The 19175-nt window shown below is 39.2% G+C and overlaps 1 protein-coding gene and 1 pseudogene across 7 annotated transcripts in view; both read right to left on the bottom strand.

The window, feature by feature from the left end:
* Ylpm1 (YLP motif containing 1) overlaps positions 1-16116 on the bottom strand; it is a 74116-nt gene extending 58000 nt beyond the window's left edge. For 5 of the 7 annotated variants that reach the window (XR_013439137.1, XR_013439136.1, XM_078050555.1 and 2 more), the window contains exons 1-3: positions 15077-16116; positions 2304-2540; positions 723-902 (exon numbers count right to left, since the gene is read on the bottom strand). Coding sequence is in view for 5 of the 7 variants with exons in the window: in XM_078050555.1 (XP_077906681.1) it covers positions 723-902; positions 2304-2540; positions 15077-15934 (1275 nt within the window). In the remaining 2 variants the exon portion in view is untranslated. The remainder of the gene's footprint in view (positions 1-722; positions 903-2303; positions 2541-15076) is intronic. The other 2 variants (XM_078050554.1, XM_078050558.1) reach the window with 2 other exon arrangements.
* Positions 6580-7806, bottom strand: LOC106144750 (mitochondrial ribosome-associated GTPase 2 pseudogene; annotated as a pseudogene).
* Positions 16117-19175: the final 3059 nt, after the last annotated feature.

The raw sequence follows: 19175 nt of genomic DNA, 5'->3' as shown, positions 1-19175 counted from the left end.
GTTTCTAACAGAGCTGAACAAACCAACCAAACACTCAAGCAAAAAAAGCTATCTCAGAAATAAATATTTTTAAAGTTTCTAATTACTATAGATCATTTTAAGATTATAGGCACTGTGGCACACGCCTATAATCCCAGCAATTTTGGTAGCTGAGGCCCTAAACAACTTAGTGAGACGTTGTCTCAAAATAAAAAATAAAAAGGGCTGGGGATGTGGTTCAGTGGTAAAGTACCCCCGGGTTCAATCCCTAGTACCAATCAATCAGTCAATCAATAGTGGAAAAATGAACTATTACTATACTTTCATAAGCATAAGATTATACCTCTAAGATACAAGACAAATATCCAAGTTGCTTTACATATTTGTTTAGGGATTTTTGTGATGATTGCTTTTGGCCTTTCTGAAGGATTATTTGCTTATCGGTTTGTAGGCAAAACACTCATTTACCTATGGTTTCATGTGGTAAAAATTCCAGGTTTTTAACACCTGGCCCAAACTGACATGATCAGGAGATTCCACTCTACCCACTCTTTCCCAAGAGACTTCTCTATGCACCTTTCTCTGAGGTAATATGAAAGATAACTACTTGGGCATCCCTTGAGAAATATCTGATCATCAACATTTGATATATTTTGTTCTCCAGGAGCAACTCTTTCAGAAATAATAAATCCTTTACACGTTCTAGGGACAACTTCCTATTTACCAACTATGGAAACACTTGCCTGTATATGTGGTGGCTGCTGTATAAGTTGCTGGTACTGTTGAAGGATCTGTTGTAACTGAGTGTGCTTCTGCATTATTCCCTGATACTGGAAGCCAACTCGATGTTGCTGGTGCTGCTGCCAGTGTGCTGCTGCAGCCTGCAACTGTTTTAATCTGGCATCTTCTTCTGGGTCTTCAGACTAAAGGTAAAGAAGATATACTTTTATATAAGTCTTAAAACAGCAATCAAATTAATATTTTACAATTATAGTATTTTATAAAGTTCAGAATCCTTACAACTCAAGACTAATTGAAAAAAACTATTCTATATTTAGATAAAACACCTAGTCCTATCTATGTTCTTATTATGGATACTGACACAAAGGAATTTATAAATTCTGTAGTCTTCACTAAAAAAATAATCTCCCTGTTCCCAAAGCGAACCATTGTGCTTTTCACTCTAAGAAGTTAATATTTCTTTTTTTTTTTTTTTTTTTGTGGCGGGGGGGGGGTCACTTTTCACCAATGGACTATGATAGTCATCATTGTTCAACAAAGCTGGACAAAGAATAACCTATGAATTAATGTAAAAGCTTTCCACATTCCAGTTACTATGCTACATCTGACAAAGATAATCACATTTAATGCCTTAATAGCTCTATAAAATAGTTATAATTTGAATATGCCTGTTTCGCAGATAAGGAAATTGAAGCACAGAATGCTTAACTAACTTGACCAGAGTCACCACAGCAAGTGTCAATTCCTGGACTATGGCCTAGGCTAATAATCGTAAGAGCTGATGTTCTTTTTTTTTTTTTTTTTTTTAAAGGATGCATGTTCAATACTTTTTATACATTTATTTTATTTTTTACATATTTATTTTTATGTGGTGCCTCATATGTGCCAGGCGAGTACACCACTGAGCCATCAACCCAGGCCCAAGAGATGAGGTTCTTAACTATTGCCCTCTGCTATCATTATAAACATACCTGGTCATCTCCCATTAGTGCTAAGAGACAATTCAAAAGAATATCTAATTCTTTTTTTATATATATACATAAATATTTTTATTTGTTGATGGACCTTTATTTATTTATCTATCTATTTATTTATTTATATTCAGTACTGAGAATCAAACCCAGTACTAGGCAAGATGCTCTACCTGAACCACAACTCTAGCCCAAGAGCATCTAATTCTTCTTTCTTGCACAAACCAGGAAAAAAAAAAAAAAATCCTCCTCCTCCACTGCTTCTCCTTCTTTTAAAACCTATTGTTATCATCAGTTTATCCATACTCAGATAAACATATATACATGAGAATATAATATATTCTATTTATTTTAAGAGTTTTAAGTTTAATCTTCCAAATTATGCTGTAATTTAATTTTCAGTCTGTTTTATGCTTCTATTTAAAAAAAAAAATCAGAAAAGAGTCAATCCTCATTACTCTAAACCTGATATGGCAAATACATGATTATTTCACAAGTAGAATTTTATAAATTCTTGAACACATGAAAAAATATATTAAGACAAAAATGTACATAAGTGAATCATTAAAAAAAAGGCAAACCAACTCAATAAACAATTGATTACATTGTTACCTGGGGTTCCTCTGGTGGGAGAGGAGGTGGCACATCTTCATTCGGAGGTGGTAATGGGGGCTCCTCAGAAGAAGGAGGTTCTGAAACTTGACTGGTGGCAGGTATTGTAACTTCTTCTTTTACTGGTTCTGGTGCATCCTTTGCTACAACAGGGCCTTTTTTATGTCCTGGCAAATGCACTTTTGTCCTTTGCTGCAAACTAAGCAGGTGCTGTCGATACCAATACTGCTGCTGTTCCTACAACAGAACCCATTTTTGAGAATTCGAATTGACAATCATGTATCTCTGCAACTTAGTGTTGACAGACAATTACAATTGTAAATGTGTTCATGTGTTTATAGGTAAGAAAAGGCAAAGCCAGACAGAGAAAAGAAAATAATAAGTTAACATGAACTTAATAACAGACTAGAGATAAATATCAGTTTCTCTCCCAAATTTACAATTTTAAATTCAACCACACAAAATAATTCAGTACATTTCCTCTCTTAAAACACATGGTTTTGGAGGTGAGAACAATCTTTTTGATAAATGATCACAGTTAATCCTTTTGATATGCACATCTACTTGCTTCTAACCTGACTTTACTTTGTTCAGATTAATCAACAGGGATCTTACAATTAATAAATACAACCAAATAGACCTGTCTTTTCTATCTGCCTTCATTCTCCTCCAGTGCTTTTCCTTTTAAAACTTATTGTTATCATCAGTTTATCCATACTCAGATAAACATACATACATGAGAATATATTATGCTTATAATACATTCTATTTATTTTTAAGAGTTTATGTTTAATCTTCCAAATTATACAATAAATTAATTTTCGAGAAGTCTGTTTTGTGCTTCATTAAAAAAAAAAATCAAAAGAGTCAATCCTCATTACTTGTGGATTCTATATTTGCAGATTTGCCCACCTGCTAAAATTTATGTCTAACTCCAGTATCAATACTCGCAGAACTATCCCAGTCATTCATAAATAATTGGAGAGCAGAAACAAATCTGAGTGGCCTGACATGCATGTTCCCAGCTGAGGAAGAACATAGTGATGCTCTGCCTTCTGGTTCCAGCTCTCAAACACTGTCCTTTTCATGTCTAGTTTAGAGCCACATTTTTCATATTTCTGCGCTTGTTGTTGGCAATTTTATTGTTTAAAATGGTCTCTAAACACAGTGCCAAAGTACTGTCTAGTATTCCTAAGAGCAGGACAACTGATGTAACATCCAGAGAAAGCAAGTGTGTTAGATAAGCTTCGTTCAGTCAGGTATTACAGTGCTACTGCCTGTGAATTCAATGCTAATTAATCAATAATATATGTGAAATAAAGGGTCTTTAAATAGAAAACACATTTAAACAAGGGTATGTATTGATCAGATGATGAAAATGTGATCAGGTGCTCAGAAGAACCTAATCATGCATTACCTCTAGGAACAGTGGTTCTGTATTCACTAATTCAACATTTGTGGCAACTTCTAATAAAGAAAATCAACTGTACAAATACATAGTTAACTTATTAATTAAAAATCAATAAAGAGCAGGTGTGGTGGTGCACACCTGCAATCTCAGCTACTCAAGAGGCTGAGGGAGAAGAATGAGCAGTTCAAGGCCACCCTGGGTAACTTAGTAAGACCCTGTCTCAAAGTTAAATTTTCAAAAACGGGCTGGGGATGCAGCTTAGTGGTAGAGTGCTTGCCTAGCATGTGTGAACCTGAGTTCAATCCTAGTATCGCAAAAAAAAAAAAAAAAAAAAAAAAAAAATCCCATCGCTCAAATAACTAAAAGATCTTCATTATCGTGGTATTCATTATACAATTCCCCAGTTCAAGGCTGCACAAGGAAAAACAAAAGTTGTCAACTCCACGGAAGAACTGCCCTAGATACTTCTCTGGTCAACAACAGCATATCTGCACTACAATTTTAAGACTGTAGAATTTTATGAAGTGATGTTGGAGAACTTCAGAACTCATTACTGACAGCTGAGGATCCCACAGAAGTCCTATTCTGTAGAAGTTAACAATAAAACAACTTTACATAGGAACTACAAAAGGGAAGGACCTGAATACCTAAGGTTGAAAAACAGCCCTGGGAAAATTGATAAATCCCTAAGATGTTTTCTCAAAACATATCAAAAAATGAAATAAAAAGTAATGCTGCCATATAATTATGTCACAAAAGTCATAGCACAAAAACCCAACCTACACTTTATTATCTGTTCATTCTAAACATCAGCTATACTTTCATTTATCAATTCCATTAAATATAAAATCTGCTTATTTTTATCATTCTGAGCTTTATTTTTCCAGATTGTATCACAATCAAGTATTTTACTTTTTATCTTAAGTTTTCAGTTGTGTTAAATGGGTTCATTTTCCTAGCCCATTTTCTATTTTTTATTTGTTCTAATTACTTATACATGACAATAGAATGCATTTTAATACATCATACATAAATGGAGTATAACTTCTAATTTGTCTGATTGTACATGACGTAGTCACACAGGTCATGTAATCGTATGCACACAGGGTAATAATGTCTGATTCATTCTACTATCATTCCTACCTCCTCGCCCCTCCCCTCTCTTCACTCCCTGTCTATACCTCCACTCTCCCTACTCCAAATTGTGAAATAGTATCCACATTTTGAGAAAACATTCAGCCTAGCCCATTTTCTAATCCAGTTATCTCTATAGGAGAATTTTCTCTATTGTTACTATTTTATTGTATTACCTCCCCAATTTTCCATTTGCAAACAGATGCATAACATGCACATAATATATAGCTGTTTTCCACAAAATATACTGGTTTGTTATCTCACAGACTGTAATTTACTTGGGAGGAAGACATGTCTTCTGCTTATCTCCTATCTGGTACTAGTGTTGGAACACAAAGTAGGAGGTCAATAAATGGTTATTGATCAAGTGAAGATTTCCCCTCTTGGCCATTCATTTGTATGACCTGAGATTTATTCCAATTTACTGGGAAGGACAAATTCCATTTAACTCCATTTTAAAGTTTGGACTATGATTGGATTTTTGTTTTTAATTATCATAAGCATAATCATCAGCTCCCAGTATATAATTACTTGCACTATTCAACGTAAGAAACAAGAGTACACTAGCCAGGCATGGTGGCACACACCTGCAATCCCAGCAACTTGAAAGGCTGAGGCAGGAGGATCATAAGTGAAAAGTGAGCCTCAGCAACTCAGTGAGACCCTGTCTCAAAAATAAAAAATACAAAGGATTGGGGATGTACTCAGTGGTAAAACACTCCTGGGTTCAATCCTCAATACCAAAAATTAAAACAAGTACACCAGGCTGGGGATGTGGCTCAAGTGGTAGCACGCTCGCTTAGCGTGCGTGAGGCACTGGGTTCGATTCTCAGGACCACATAAACCTGAAATAAAGATACTGTGTCCCCCTAAAAACTAAAGAAATAAATATTTTTAAAAAATAAAAATAAAAAATAAAACAAGTACACTGATCATGAGTAGACAAAGTAATATTAAAACATCTATAGCTAGACACGGTGGCACATGCCTATAATCCAAGAAGCTCAGGAGGCTAAGGCAGGAGGATCACAAGTTTGTGGCCTGCCTCAGCAACTTAGTGAGTCCCTAAGTAACTCTGCAAGACCTTGTCTCAAAATTAAAAAAACAAAAAGGGCTGGGGGTATGATTAGCAGTAAAGCACCCCTGGGTTCCATCATCCCTTCCCCCAAATTATAACTTTCTTCCATCATTTTAAGTAAACCTCAAAAATATCAACAGGCTATCCTTATTTTTAAAAAATTAGGGGCTGGGATTGTGGCTCAGCGGTAGAGTGCTTGCCTAGCATGGGCGGGACCTGGGTTTGACTCTCAGCACCACATTAAAAAAAAAAGGCATTGTGTTGTGTCTATCGACCAAAAAAAAAAAAAAAAAAAAAGATTCTCTCTTTAAAAAAATTAATAAATTCAGTTTCTTTAAAATGTAAACATTTCATTTGTTTTAGTTGCTTTGCTTTGAAAGAATCACTAAAAGATACAAAGATGCAAACTATCTTTTACAAGCTAGAAGTCAACAGCTACAGATAGGAAGATGGTAGATGTCTGGATTCTTTTTCAATTTGCCACCTAGTCTCTATCTCTGTTTTAGGTCCAGTCCAGGATAAAAGCCTTGTTAAGGCTTCAAGTACTTGTTGATGCACTGACAGAATGCCTTATAGGTTAGGTTCTACTTAATATGAACCAGAACCAGATCTCTAATTCAATCATAGGACTAGTTTCAGCATTTTTTTTTTTTTTTAATCTATAAGCACTTTCTCTTGTGTGTTCAAAACCACCCACATTTTATAATCAGGTTTGCTAGTGTGGCAGCCTGGAGGCCCGTGTCCATGCCTGTGCCAGCACTCTTCTCTGGGACATGGTAACACTGTGCAGAGCTACCATCTGAGTGGCTGGTGGCTCCGTAGGAGCTTGGCCTGCAGGTAGGCATCATGTAGCACCTTCAGGTGCAGCAGCAGCTGCCCCAGGTTCTCCCCAGTCATTGCTGACAAGAGGATGACCTGTCCCAGGTGTTCCTGGAGCTGGGGCAAACGGGCTCTGGCCTGGGGAAGGTCAATCTTGTTTGTAACAACCACATGGGGCCTCTCAGACAGGCCTTCTTCTCCAGTTTGTATTTTAAACCCTTCACCTGAGTCCATGGCTCTGGTAGGGAAAGGTCCACAATGAACAACAGGAAGCAGCAGTGATCCATGTGCCTGAGAAAGCTGAGTCCAAGACCCCTGTCCTGGTGGGCACCTTGGATGATGCCCAGGATACCTGCCACTACCTATTGCTGACCTTTGTAGTGAACAATCCCCACATAGGGGTTTAAAATGGTGAAGTGGTAGGAAGCCACTTCAGCTTTCACATTTGAAATGGACTGGAGGAGCGAGGGCTTCCCAGCACTGGTGAAGCTGACCATCCCGGAGTGGCCCACCGACTCGAGCTCCAGGTAAAGAATACATTCCTGACCCAGCTGTTCAGAGGTGCAAGTCACAGGGGCACAGCTGTCATTAACCAGGAAAAAGTGGTTGCTTTTCCCACCTCCCCACCCAGTGCATCAATGTACTCCCGGCCTGGCTGGGACAAGTAGGCTATGACCTCATTGCCCTCCTTCACCAAGGTGCCAGCAGGCACCATTCTGGCCAAAGCAGTTCTTCCTGCCACCATCTTCTCCACTGAAACCCTGATACTGAGACAGAACCAACAACAGCAACTTGACTTGCTGGTCAGCTCTCAGGACAACATAGCCACCATTTGGGCCATGTCCACCATCGGGCCCCTGAACTCCTTGCAGGGCTCACTATGGAAGAGCTCAAGCCAGAGCCTCCATTTCCTCATGAACAAGCATTCTCCAATGGTCCACAAAATACTTTTTAAGATTTTTCTCAGAGAGCAGCTTCTTTCCTGGGGGCTCCTGATGCTTGGTGTGGTCCACACAGCCCACTGACAACATCGTGGGTGAAGCCTGCTATGGAAGGAGCCAGTGAGTCCATCATGCCAGGCCCTCCAACTGGGTCTAAGATCTTGCTAAGAACCACCTCACAGGTTTATGGTCCCTTGGCATGACTCAGAGAAGGTCATGCACCTGCTGCCTCAATCTCCTCGCCTTTTGACACATTCTCTCAGCAGAAGCAGACCTGCCCAAGTATGCATGCGGCATGATTCCCATGCCTGCCCACATGCTCCGGGGAGGCCTCTGGGGCCTGCAGACCTGAGCACTGGTCCACAGAGCCTGGTCATGCCACTGTGGAGTGCGACCAATGGCAAAAGGCCGGCTCACCTCGGGCCACCGCCTGCCCGCCGCCTCCTAGCTGCCGCCACCACCACCTCAGCACATTTTTTAAAGCTCTACAAATGAATAATGAAGACATTGCAAACAAATGTTTTCAACAACCCCAAGAGCAGAGTGATTATTTCAGAAAGGAAAAGACATGTCTCAACTTGCTAATAACAAGAGTCTAGGAGCCACTTCTGAATTTCCCATCACATTTCAGATGGATATTGGTTCATAGATGAAGGAAAATCAGCATATGTCACATTTACAAAGAAGTAGAATAAAAGTATTTAAAGTTAGAAAGAACATAAAAACTATTTGCCACAATTCTTGTCACTAAAGAAGATGTTAATTTATCCAGGAAGCATTGACTGACCACTTGCTATTAGCACAGTGATGAAATACGTACTAAGTGATTTTCCAGGAAGGGAACTGTAAAGGAGGAGATGTTTGTATGTAATGTTGACTCTTACACATGCCTGAATACTACATGTTCTATGTCTTACATCTTAATGCAAAGGAAAAAAAATTGGGTGAAATAATGAGTCAGGTTTTTATTTTAGAAATTTATTTTAAATATGCTTTTAATTTAAATATTTTTGAGATTCACATTTTATTTTAGGACTAGGGTCACCAGATAAGCTTAGTCCCTTTTTGAAAAAAGAAGAAATATGCTCCCTTACTTCATCTTTTCCTCCAGCTCCTGCCCTTATTCTTACTTCCCTTCAAACACGAACTTCTTGAAAGAGTTGTCTATACTCACCATCCCCATCCTCACCTTCCATCACTCCTCAAATCAATGCAATATGGCTTCAGTCACTATGAAACTGCTCCTGCCAAGGTCAACAATAATCTACATGTCAGTAAATGCAAAAGATAACTCAAAATCTTTTATTTTGCTTGACCTTTCAGCAGTACTTGACATAGCTGACTACCCTTATACACAGAAAGAGTTTTCTCCTGCAAACGCTGTGGTACTGCACTGTCGTGATTTTCTAGCTACCTAATTTGGCCTTTTCTCCATTAGTTCCCTTAGATGCTGCTACTGTGTAACTATCTCAATGTCCTTTAACCTCTGTTCTTACTCTACACACATTCCTTAGACAACCTCATCTATTTCTCCATCTTCAATCACCATTTTTTATGCTACAACTCACCAGATCTTGCTTCTGAATTTCAGATCTATAACGAACTTCCAACCAGACATCTTCATTTGGAATCTATGCCTCAAAAACCATTATGTCTAAAATTTAATAATTTTCTCATCTCTAGACCTGTTATCCCTCTTCTCTAGCCTTTCTTATTTTAGTAAATGGGACCACCAATCATCCACCCACTAGCCCATCTCAGAAACCTAGGAATCACCCTTGATGCCTCCTATTGGAGATTACTATTCAAGAAATCTCCAATTAGATTCTAGCAGCTAAATATTTCTCCAGTCTTTCTAATTCTCACCATTTCTACTAACATCATCCAAGTCCAAACCACTTTTAACTCTTGCCTAGATTACTTCAACAACTATTCTAAATCACTCTTTCACCTTTCAATTCCATTCTCCAGAAGGGCACAATAGTGCATAACTGTAATCCCTGCAACCTGAGACATTGAGGCCAGAGGATCCCAAGTTCAAGGCTGGCCCATGCAACTTAGAAAGACCTTGTCTCAAAATTTTCAGACAAAGAGCTGGAGTATGGCTCAATAATAGAGCACCCCCTGGATTCAATCCCCAGTAGACCCCACCCCCCAAAAATCTATCCTCCACACTGCAAGCAGAGTGAGCATTCAAAAATGCCAACCTAGGTTTGGGGATGTAACTCAGTGATAGAATGCTAGTCTAGCAAGCACAAAATCCTGGGTTTTATCCTCAGCGCTACCAAAAAAAAACAAAAAACAAAAAACAAAAAAACTCACATTTTCCTATATAAAATCCTTCAATGGCTTCCTATTGTACTTAGAATAAGTTCTTAAAGGTCTACTATTCTCACCCTGAACTTACTTCTTTAAACTCTACCTGGTTTATTCCTGCATATTCATGTGTGTGTGATATACACATACATACATACATATACATACATACACACACACACACACACACACACACACACACGTGTATATAGTTTTAGTTGTCCTTTATTTTATTTACTTATGTGGTGCTGAGGATCAACCCCAGTGCCCCACACGTGCTAGGCAAGTGCTCTACCACTGAGCCCCAGCCCTCCTGTGTATTATTTTTTAATTTTGTTTATTTTTTAGTTGTAGTTGGACACAATACCTTTATTTCACTTATTTACTTTTAGTGGTGCTGAGGATCAAACCCAGGGTCTCGTGCATGTGAGGCCAGTGCTCTACTGCTGAGCCACAACCCCAGCCCCCTCCTGCATATTCTTTAGATTTCAGTTAAATATCATTTTACAAAAGAAAAGGTTAAAGCCTCAAATTATATTCATTTAAAAATACATGTTCTCCACCTACTATGTGCTAACATCTATGCAAGGCACTGTGAATACAACGACAAGCTTAAAAAAAGGAGCATCTTTTTCAGTTCTTTACAGAACAGTCTAGTAAATATATTTTATAATCTCACAGCACCCTGTACTTCTCTTACTTATTAAATGCCATCCCCACTGGATAACAAGTTATTGACAGAAGGTATCATACCATATCTATCTTATTCACCATTTCCTCTCCAGTGCTAAGTTTAGCATTTAGCATAAGTTGCTAGTCAATAAATACTCGAACATTAAATAAATGACAGCTTTACCTAAATATGTTATTTTGAAACTAAAAGGACAAATAAAAATCACAATTCTTGAAAAAGATTATTATCTATTTTAACTAGTCAATCCTTTAAACAGAAAAAAGCTAACTATTTGAAAAAATATCACATTAAATTATCAACACTTTATTCATAAAACTGGAAAATAAATGGGAGAAGATCAAGTATTTATCCTGTCTTTCTATCTAAATGCCTTTCTAATCAAACAGCCCTAGTTCATGAGTGAAAGTTTTTCTTTACAGAATTCAATATAGATGAGGGGAAGGGGCAGAAAAAAAAGCCATCATGTTGCAAACTCTAATGAAATAATTTATTCATGCAAAAGTCATCGATGGATGAACCACGAGATGAAAACATGACCCCAGATGACAGAAAGCTTTATAGTAGCCAGGCATGGTGGCCATGCTTATAATTCCAGTGACTCAGGAGGCTAAGGCAAGAGGATTAAAAGTTAGAGGCCAGCCTGGGTAACTTAGCAAGACCCTGTCTCAAAATAAAAAATATAAAGGGCTGGGCATATAGCTCAGTGGTAAAGTGCCCCTGGGTTCAATCCCTAGTTCCCACACACACATAACAAAAAAAGGAAATTTTACAGTGGCAGGATCAGACCATCATCACGTGAACCCAATTATTAATCTCAGCACCAGGAACAGGACAATCAGGCACTGTATTCCTTATGATGGGATGCAATAAAGTACACAGCACCACCCATGCACCACATTTGCCAAAATAAAGCTGAATTTCAATGTAAGGTTTTTAAAGCTAACTTCTAGAAATTGGGATCTTGCTCAGTAGTACAACACTTACCTAGCATGTGCAAGGCCCTGGGTTCGTTTAGACTTAACTTTTAATTTACAAAAAGCACAGGACAGAAGAACAAGTCAAATGACACCATGGGGGCTGGGGATGTGGCTCAAGCGGTAGCGCGCTCGCCTGGCATGCGTGCGGCCCGGGTTCGATCCTCAGCACCACATACCAACAAAGATGTTGTGTCCGCCAAGAACTAAAAAATAAATATTAAAAATTCTCTCTCTCTCTCTCTCTCTCACTCTTTCTTTAAAAAAAAAAAATGACACCATGGGATAATAAAGTCAGAATGTGGGATGTTCTGCAAGACAACTGACACTGATTTTTTAATCAAGCTCAATGCAATGAGATAGAAAAAAGAGAACAGGAGAGACAAATTTTGATCAGCAGATCCTCAATTGAGGGTGATTTTGCCCATGGGTATATCTGGCAATGTCTGGAACTATTTTCAGTTGTCAAAATTGGGAGCCTGCTACTGGCATCTAGTGAGCAGTGAGTAGGAATGCTGATACATCCTACAATGCACAGGACAAACCTCCCATAACAAAGAACTATCCTGTCCAAAATTTCTATAGTACTGAGGTTGAGAAACCCTCATCTGCATTAAGAGTCTTCTGTGTATCCTGTTTTGTATCCTGATTTCAATAAACCAGCAAAACATTATTAGTTAATCTGGAGAATGATTTTTAATTCTGTCAGTATGATGAGACAATAGGGGAAATATGAATGGATTGGGTATCAGATAATACCAAAAAGCTGTTAACATTTTTAGTTGTTATAATAATAATGTTTACTTAAGAAAAGATTCTTTTTTAAAAAAAGTATCTAATTAGGAATTTAGAGATGATGGGACTGGGGAATGCAGCTTGCCTATCATGTGTGAGGCCCTGGTTCAATCCTAACACTGGAAAAAAAAAAAGTAGAGATGAAATAACATAATATCTAAGATTTGCTTTAAACTATTTCAGCAGCAACAATAAAAATGGCTTGGGTGATGCAAACATGGTAAAGTCAGCTACAGAATCTCAATGGTGGATATTGAAACCCTTTTTTCTATTTTCTATGTTTAAAATTTCTCACTCCCCCCAAAATTTAATTAAGTATTTCAAAAATAAAATATGATGGGTCTGGGGATGTGGCTCAAGCGGTAGCGCGCTCGCCTGGCATGCGTGCGGCCCAGGTTCGATCCTCAGCACCACATACAAGGATGTTGGGTCCGCCAAAAATTAAAAAATAAATATTGAAAAAATTCTCTCTCTCTCTCGTCTCTTTAAAAAAAATAAAATAAAATATGAATGAAAAAACAATATGCAGAAGGATTTGGTTATCACGACACTAGCATGAAAAAATATTTATCATCTAATAAACAAAAAGAATCCTAGATCTAGAGGATGACAATTCTGGATTCTTACTGAAAAGATCTTTGTGAAGAGCCTACAAGTTGCAAGGCACTGTCCTAGGTGCTGCAGAGGATTAGAAAGATAAGCACAACAGACCCTGTCTGCAAGAGACTTACAATTTGAAAAACAGAATTAAACCAAGTGGGTTAAGAACAGGCATGGCTTCATGAAAACCCTAATATTTAAGATAAACACTAAAAGCAACATAACTCTAAGGGGAGAATGGGAGTTGAGGAATTTGGGATGAACTCCAAACAGAGGTAAGAAAGCGACAGGCCCACAAGGCCCTTCTTGATCTGGTTCACTCCACAACCCTCAAACCTCATCTTCTATCACTGCTTTCTTTCTACTCTCATCAAAGAATTAAAGGCACTGAATATTCAAGACAATGAAAGAAGTTCATAACAGGCAAGGATATAAAGGCAAAAAAGCAAAAAGCCAAAAATACAAGTCATTTGTTTCTCTATAAGAAAAAGAAAAGTCTGATAGAGGTAAAGATAGAAAAGACACGTTTTAACTTGAACTCAGAGTTTGATGACAAATATATTGGAGATTTCAGAGTGAGGTGAGAAAAAAGACAAAATTCCTAGTTCTAAAATAGAGTAATCTGGGGGAAAATAATCTGGTGAGATGGTAGAAATCTGGTGTAAGGCAACAGAATTACTTACTCTACTGTTTTATCCCAAGATCTCAAGTGTTTTCTCCTGATGACATGCCAAGCATCATTTCCTAAAACAATCTGCTTCTTTTCTTAATTTCTAATGCTAAACCTTGTAAAATTAGAATATCCCTCTCTTTTAGAATAGGTAAATCTGAGTTTGAATATCACAAGAGTCTATTTTTTCCTAAATTTAAGGAAGATTAGTAATTGCTAAAAGTGTCTATTTTTAAAAATCACAACAAACGATTTATTCTGTTTTAGTTCTACTTTCCTTCTCTTCTCAAAAAGGAATTCATTTATTCCAACTACCCTGTCAGTCTTTGTGGAAAGAAACACATCTTCAAACAGAAGTTTTCAGTGGTAGCTCTCTCACAAAAAGATATCACAAAACTTTTTTTTTTTTTTTAGATTTTACCATGGCCAAATTCAAAGACTATTATTTTTTTTAGTGAATGGTAACAATGAAATGTAACAAACTTGATCATGTCTTAAACCTACCTTGAAGTAATGTCAGAAAGAATGCATCAGGTCCTAAAATGGACCAATAGATTACCAAAGGATCACATATCCAGAGACTCCCCTATGTATCCCATATACACCTCTAAGCATATTTGGGGATTCTCTTAATAAGACAAGACTTCCATTCTTTATTTGCTAAGAACTCTTAATTCAGGAAGCTGACAGTTATCCCTCCTCTGTAAATTTTGTTTTTAAAGAAGTTAATTGGTCCCCATCGGGATGGCGCATGACTGTAATCCCAGTGGCTGGGGAGGCTGAGTAGTTCAAAACCAGCCTCAGGAAAAGTGAGGCACTAAGCAACTCAGACTCCGTCTCTAAATAAAATAGAAAGTAGGGCTGGTGATGTGGCTCAGTGGTTGAGTGCCCCTGAGTTCAATCACTAGTATCCAAAAGAAACAAACAAAAAAGATGTAGTTAATTGATCAAAAAAGGTTTATATGCATTTAAGCACCAATTCTTTGAGAAGCTCCTTTCTACGCTTCTTTTCTGATGAAAATCTTAGTTTAAAATACACTTTTAAAACAAGGCTCTATGCAACAAAATCTAGGAGACTGGTGAAAGGAAACTAAGGTATGTAACCGAGCCAAACCACTACCTGTGGTGTCTAGACACTTCTTCAAATGCTGTTCTTTTAGTAATCCACATTTAGCTAATTAAAAAGCTGGCTGTCAGACCTCTGACTCTTAAGGAATCCGCTGGAGTGTAAATTAGCTAGTCATTGTGTTGGAATTAGGCTAGACATTCACTAAAGTCCCGAGGCCTGCTCACTTAGGGCCTTCTAGGTGAAAGAAACGGCTCCAGTACATGCTTTCTTACCTGTGGAGTCATCGTAGAGGGATCTGGCTCAGGAGCAGCTTGCTGCTGTTCAGCACTCTTGTTCTTGGCCCCACTCTCCAAAGGCTCTTGCTGGACAGTTGTTTTATTCCCAGAAGGGACGGACGGTGGTGGTAGTAGCTGGGATTTAGAATGGCCCTGGGAGGGCCGGGAAGGAGATGCCTGAGAAGAGGGCAAGTAGGACTGGGAATGGCTCAAATAGGATTGTGAGGAGGAAGAATAAGAAGGAGTGGATGCCAGGTAAGGTTGGGAAGGTGGGGACTGGGAAGGGGACGGCTGGGTAGGAGGTAGGTAGGGCTGAGAGGAAGATGGCGGGTAATACGAGGGTGGTGGTTGAGGAGGGGGCATGTACGATTGAGACGGAGGCATATAGGACCCGGGTGGGACAGGAGGAGATTCAGGCGGGGAATCCAGCTCCATTGGAACCAAACCAGGAGGCCCATCTCGTTGGTGGTGGAGCATCTGGTGTTTGTACTGCTGCTGCTTCTGATAGCTGAGGGCCGGCCCGGGTGGCGGAGGCATCGGTGGCGGCGGCGGCTGCCAGTCCCCGTAACCGCCCCCGGGCATCACCGGCGGAGGCGGCAGCGGGGGCGGAGGAAGGTGGTGGGGCTGGAGCACGCACTGCATTTGCTTCTGGTGCATCTGCTGCAGCTGCTGGAGCTGCGCCAGGTGCTGCTCGCGGAAGCTCATGAAGCCCGAAGAGGAGGGGGCCGCGGGAGTCGTCGAGCTCGCGTACCCGGGCCCCGGCGAGGCCTCAGGAAGCGCCACCGGCGGCGGCGGCGGGACCGGCGGCGGCGGATAGTGGCTGCTCCCGCCATACCGGCCCCAGTTCGGGTACATATCGGAAAAGAAGGCGCAGGGCTCGTCCTGGCGCCGTTACTCGTCGCAACCGACCTCCAGGAGCCGCGGCGGCGACGGCGACAGCCGGAACTCGAGGCGCCTATAGGCCCCGGAGCGTGTAAACGGAGCGCGCCAGTGCGCCGGCGCTACCGAACGGGGCCCGCGACCGGGAAGGCGGGGACAGCACTGAGGTGACTGCGCTTGCGCAGTAGCACCGAGAGGAGAACAAAGGCGAGATAGAGCGGCCGCTTGCTTGGCGACTCGCGGTTGCCATCTATCTTCAGGTATGGATAACTTAGGCGCCAGTGGAATGTTCTCATAGAACCAAGGAACCATAGAGTCTCACAGCTCAAAGGGGTGGTAGAGATCCTTTCGCTCCACCGTTCATTTTTGAATGAGAAGGGGAAAAAAAAAATGTTCCATTCACAATAGCGACAATCGCAACAACAACCCCATAAAACAACAAGGTATAACTCTAATAAGAAATATTTAGAACTTATATTAAGAAAACTACAGAATAATACCTGAGGATAAAATTAAATCTGAAATAATGGGGAGTCTTACCATGGTTCTGAGTGAAAAGAGAAATTGTAAAGACATTAGTTCTTTCCAAATTAAGAGAATAGACTTAACTTATTTCTACCCAGCAGTACACTTGAGAACAAAGCTGTGAAGAATGGAAATATAGTACACTAATTCCTACAGGTAACATCTGCAGGTAGTGTAAAGGGGGAGAAATGGAATTCTTCGTCATATTTCAACACATAAAAATCCATGTTGGAGAATCTCTAAAGTAGACATGGAAAGAAATAAATATATAGATTGTCCAGACGACCTAGAAGATAATCATACAAAAATCTTTGAGCATGATAATAAACAAGGACTCTTGGTTTGAGTGAATCATTGAATTCTAGAAAAGACAGTACCTAACTCTGAGAGTATTAAGTTGTCAGCATGTCAGTTTGGACCACTTAAAGATTTGACCTTTCTTCCATCTTAGCAACTCAGATCTTCACCTCTCTCAGGAAGTGAATGTGAGTGAAAAGTTGGGTAGGCTGGTATCCTTCAGAAGGAAGAGCTTCTATTCTCTCCTAAGAATTTAGTTTTGTTTCTTTTAACTTTCTATTGAAGTATAATATATATATATATATATATATATATATATATATATATATATATATATATATATACATATATATACACAAAATTACATGCCATAGGTATATAGCATAGGGAATTTTAACAAACCAATCACCAACCCAGACCAAGAAACAAAACATTACCTAACCCAGTAATCCCAGTTAGTTGTATTTTTAATATCTTTGATTGAACCCCCCCCCTTTTTTTTAGTACTGGAGATTGAACCCAGCAGCATTTTGTCACTGACCTACATCCTTACCCCTTTTTATTTTTTATTTTGAGATAGGGTCTCACTAAGTTGCTTAGGGTTTCACTAAATTTTTTAGGCTGGCCTAGAACTGCAATTCTGTCTCAGGTTGCTAGGATTACAGGCATGCACTACCATGCCTGGTGAAATTTTCCTTTTGAGATATTAAAAAAAATATATATATATATATATAGCGGGGGTTATAGTTCAGTGGTAGAACGCTTACCTAGCATGTGTGAGGCACTGGATTCAATTCTCAGCACCAAATATGAATAAGTAAAAATAAAGTTCTATTAACAACTAAAAAAAATGTAATTCACTTTAGTAATAGAACAAAGGAGAAAATAATAATGATCATCTTGTTAGATGCAGAAAAATAATTTGATAAATTTCATAATTAAAGTTCATGATTTTTAAAAAGCTTAGTGTTATAGTTTGGATCTTAAATGTCCCCCAAAGACCCATATGTTAAAGGCTTGGTTGCCAGCCTGTGGTGCTATTGGGAGGTGGTGGAACATTTAGAAAGTGGGTATATTGGGAGGAAGATAGGTCATTGGAGGCATATACCTGCAGGGATATCGGGAGCTCTCTCTCTCTTTGCTTCCCGGCCACCATGAGATGCATAGGCCTGCTTTGCCACATACCACCCTCCCTCACCCTGACTTGACATACTGTGCCACCACAGGCCCAAAGCAATTGAGCTTAGTGACCATGACTGAAACCTCTGAAACTATGAGCCAAAATAAACTTCCTGCCCTTTAAATTGATTAATCTCATGAACTTGTCATAGCAACAGAAAGCTGACTAACACACTTAGCAAACAAGAAATAAAGGTGTTGTGGTGCATGCCTATAATCCCAGCAGCTTTGGAGGCTGAGGCAGGAGGATCCCAAGTTCAAAGCCAGCCTCAGCAACTTAGAAAGACCTTATCTCAGATTAAAAAAAATAAAAAGGGTTGGGGGGCTGAGGTTGTGTGTGGCTCAATGGCAGAGGGCTAGCTGAGCACATGTGAGACACTGGGTTTGATACTCAGCATCACATAAAAATAAAAGTAAACAAAATAAATAGGGGCTGGAGATGTGGCTCAAGCAGTAGCGTGCTCGCCTGGCATGCGTGAGGCCTGGGTTTGATCCTCAGCACCACATACAAACAAAGATGTTGTGTCCGTCAGTAACTAAAAAAAAATAAATAAATATTAAAAAATTCTTTCTCTCTCTCTCTCTCTCTCTCTCTCTCTCTTTCTCTCTCTCTCTCTCACTCTCTCTTTCAAATAATTTTTTTAAATAAATGTTGTGTCCATCTATAAGTAAAAAAAAAAAAAAGGTTGGGGATGTGGCTCAGCAATAAACACTCCTGGGTTCAATCCCTAGTACCAAAAACAAAAACAAAAAAAAAAAAAAAAGGAACGTTTTTGATCTGAAAAAAAAAGAATCTAATTTTAAAAAGCTACAGCAAAACCACCCTTATGGTGAAAAGTTTAAAGTTTTTACATCAAGACCAAAAACAGACATCAATGATCATTACATTTGTAATGAGTTGAATTTTGCCCCCACTAAAAGACATATCAAAGCTCTCACCTCAGTAACTCAGAATGTAACCTTATTTGGAAATAGAATAGTTACAGATGAGATCTTCCTGGAGTAGCATAGGTCCCTAATTCAATATAATCTGTATTCTCATAATAAAGTGGCCATGTGAAGGCAGAGAATGACATTATGCTACCACAGGCCAAAAATGTCCTTTCATTTGTGCTTACATACACACACACACATACACACACACACACACACACACAATCTTCTATTGGTTCTGTCTCACTGGAGAACCCCTTCTAACATAGATAGTGACAAAGGT

Source organism: Ictidomys tridecemlineatus, chromosome 5 (assembly GCF_052094955.1).
Source record: "Ictidomys tridecemlineatus isolate mIctTri1 chromosome 5, mIctTri1.hap1, whole genome shotgun sequence".
NCBI classification, from domain to species: Eukaryota; Metazoa; Chordata; class Mammalia; order Rodentia; family Sciuridae; genus Ictidomys; species Ictidomys tridecemlineatus.
This window is presented reverse-complemented; position numbering and strand designations above follow the sequence as displayed.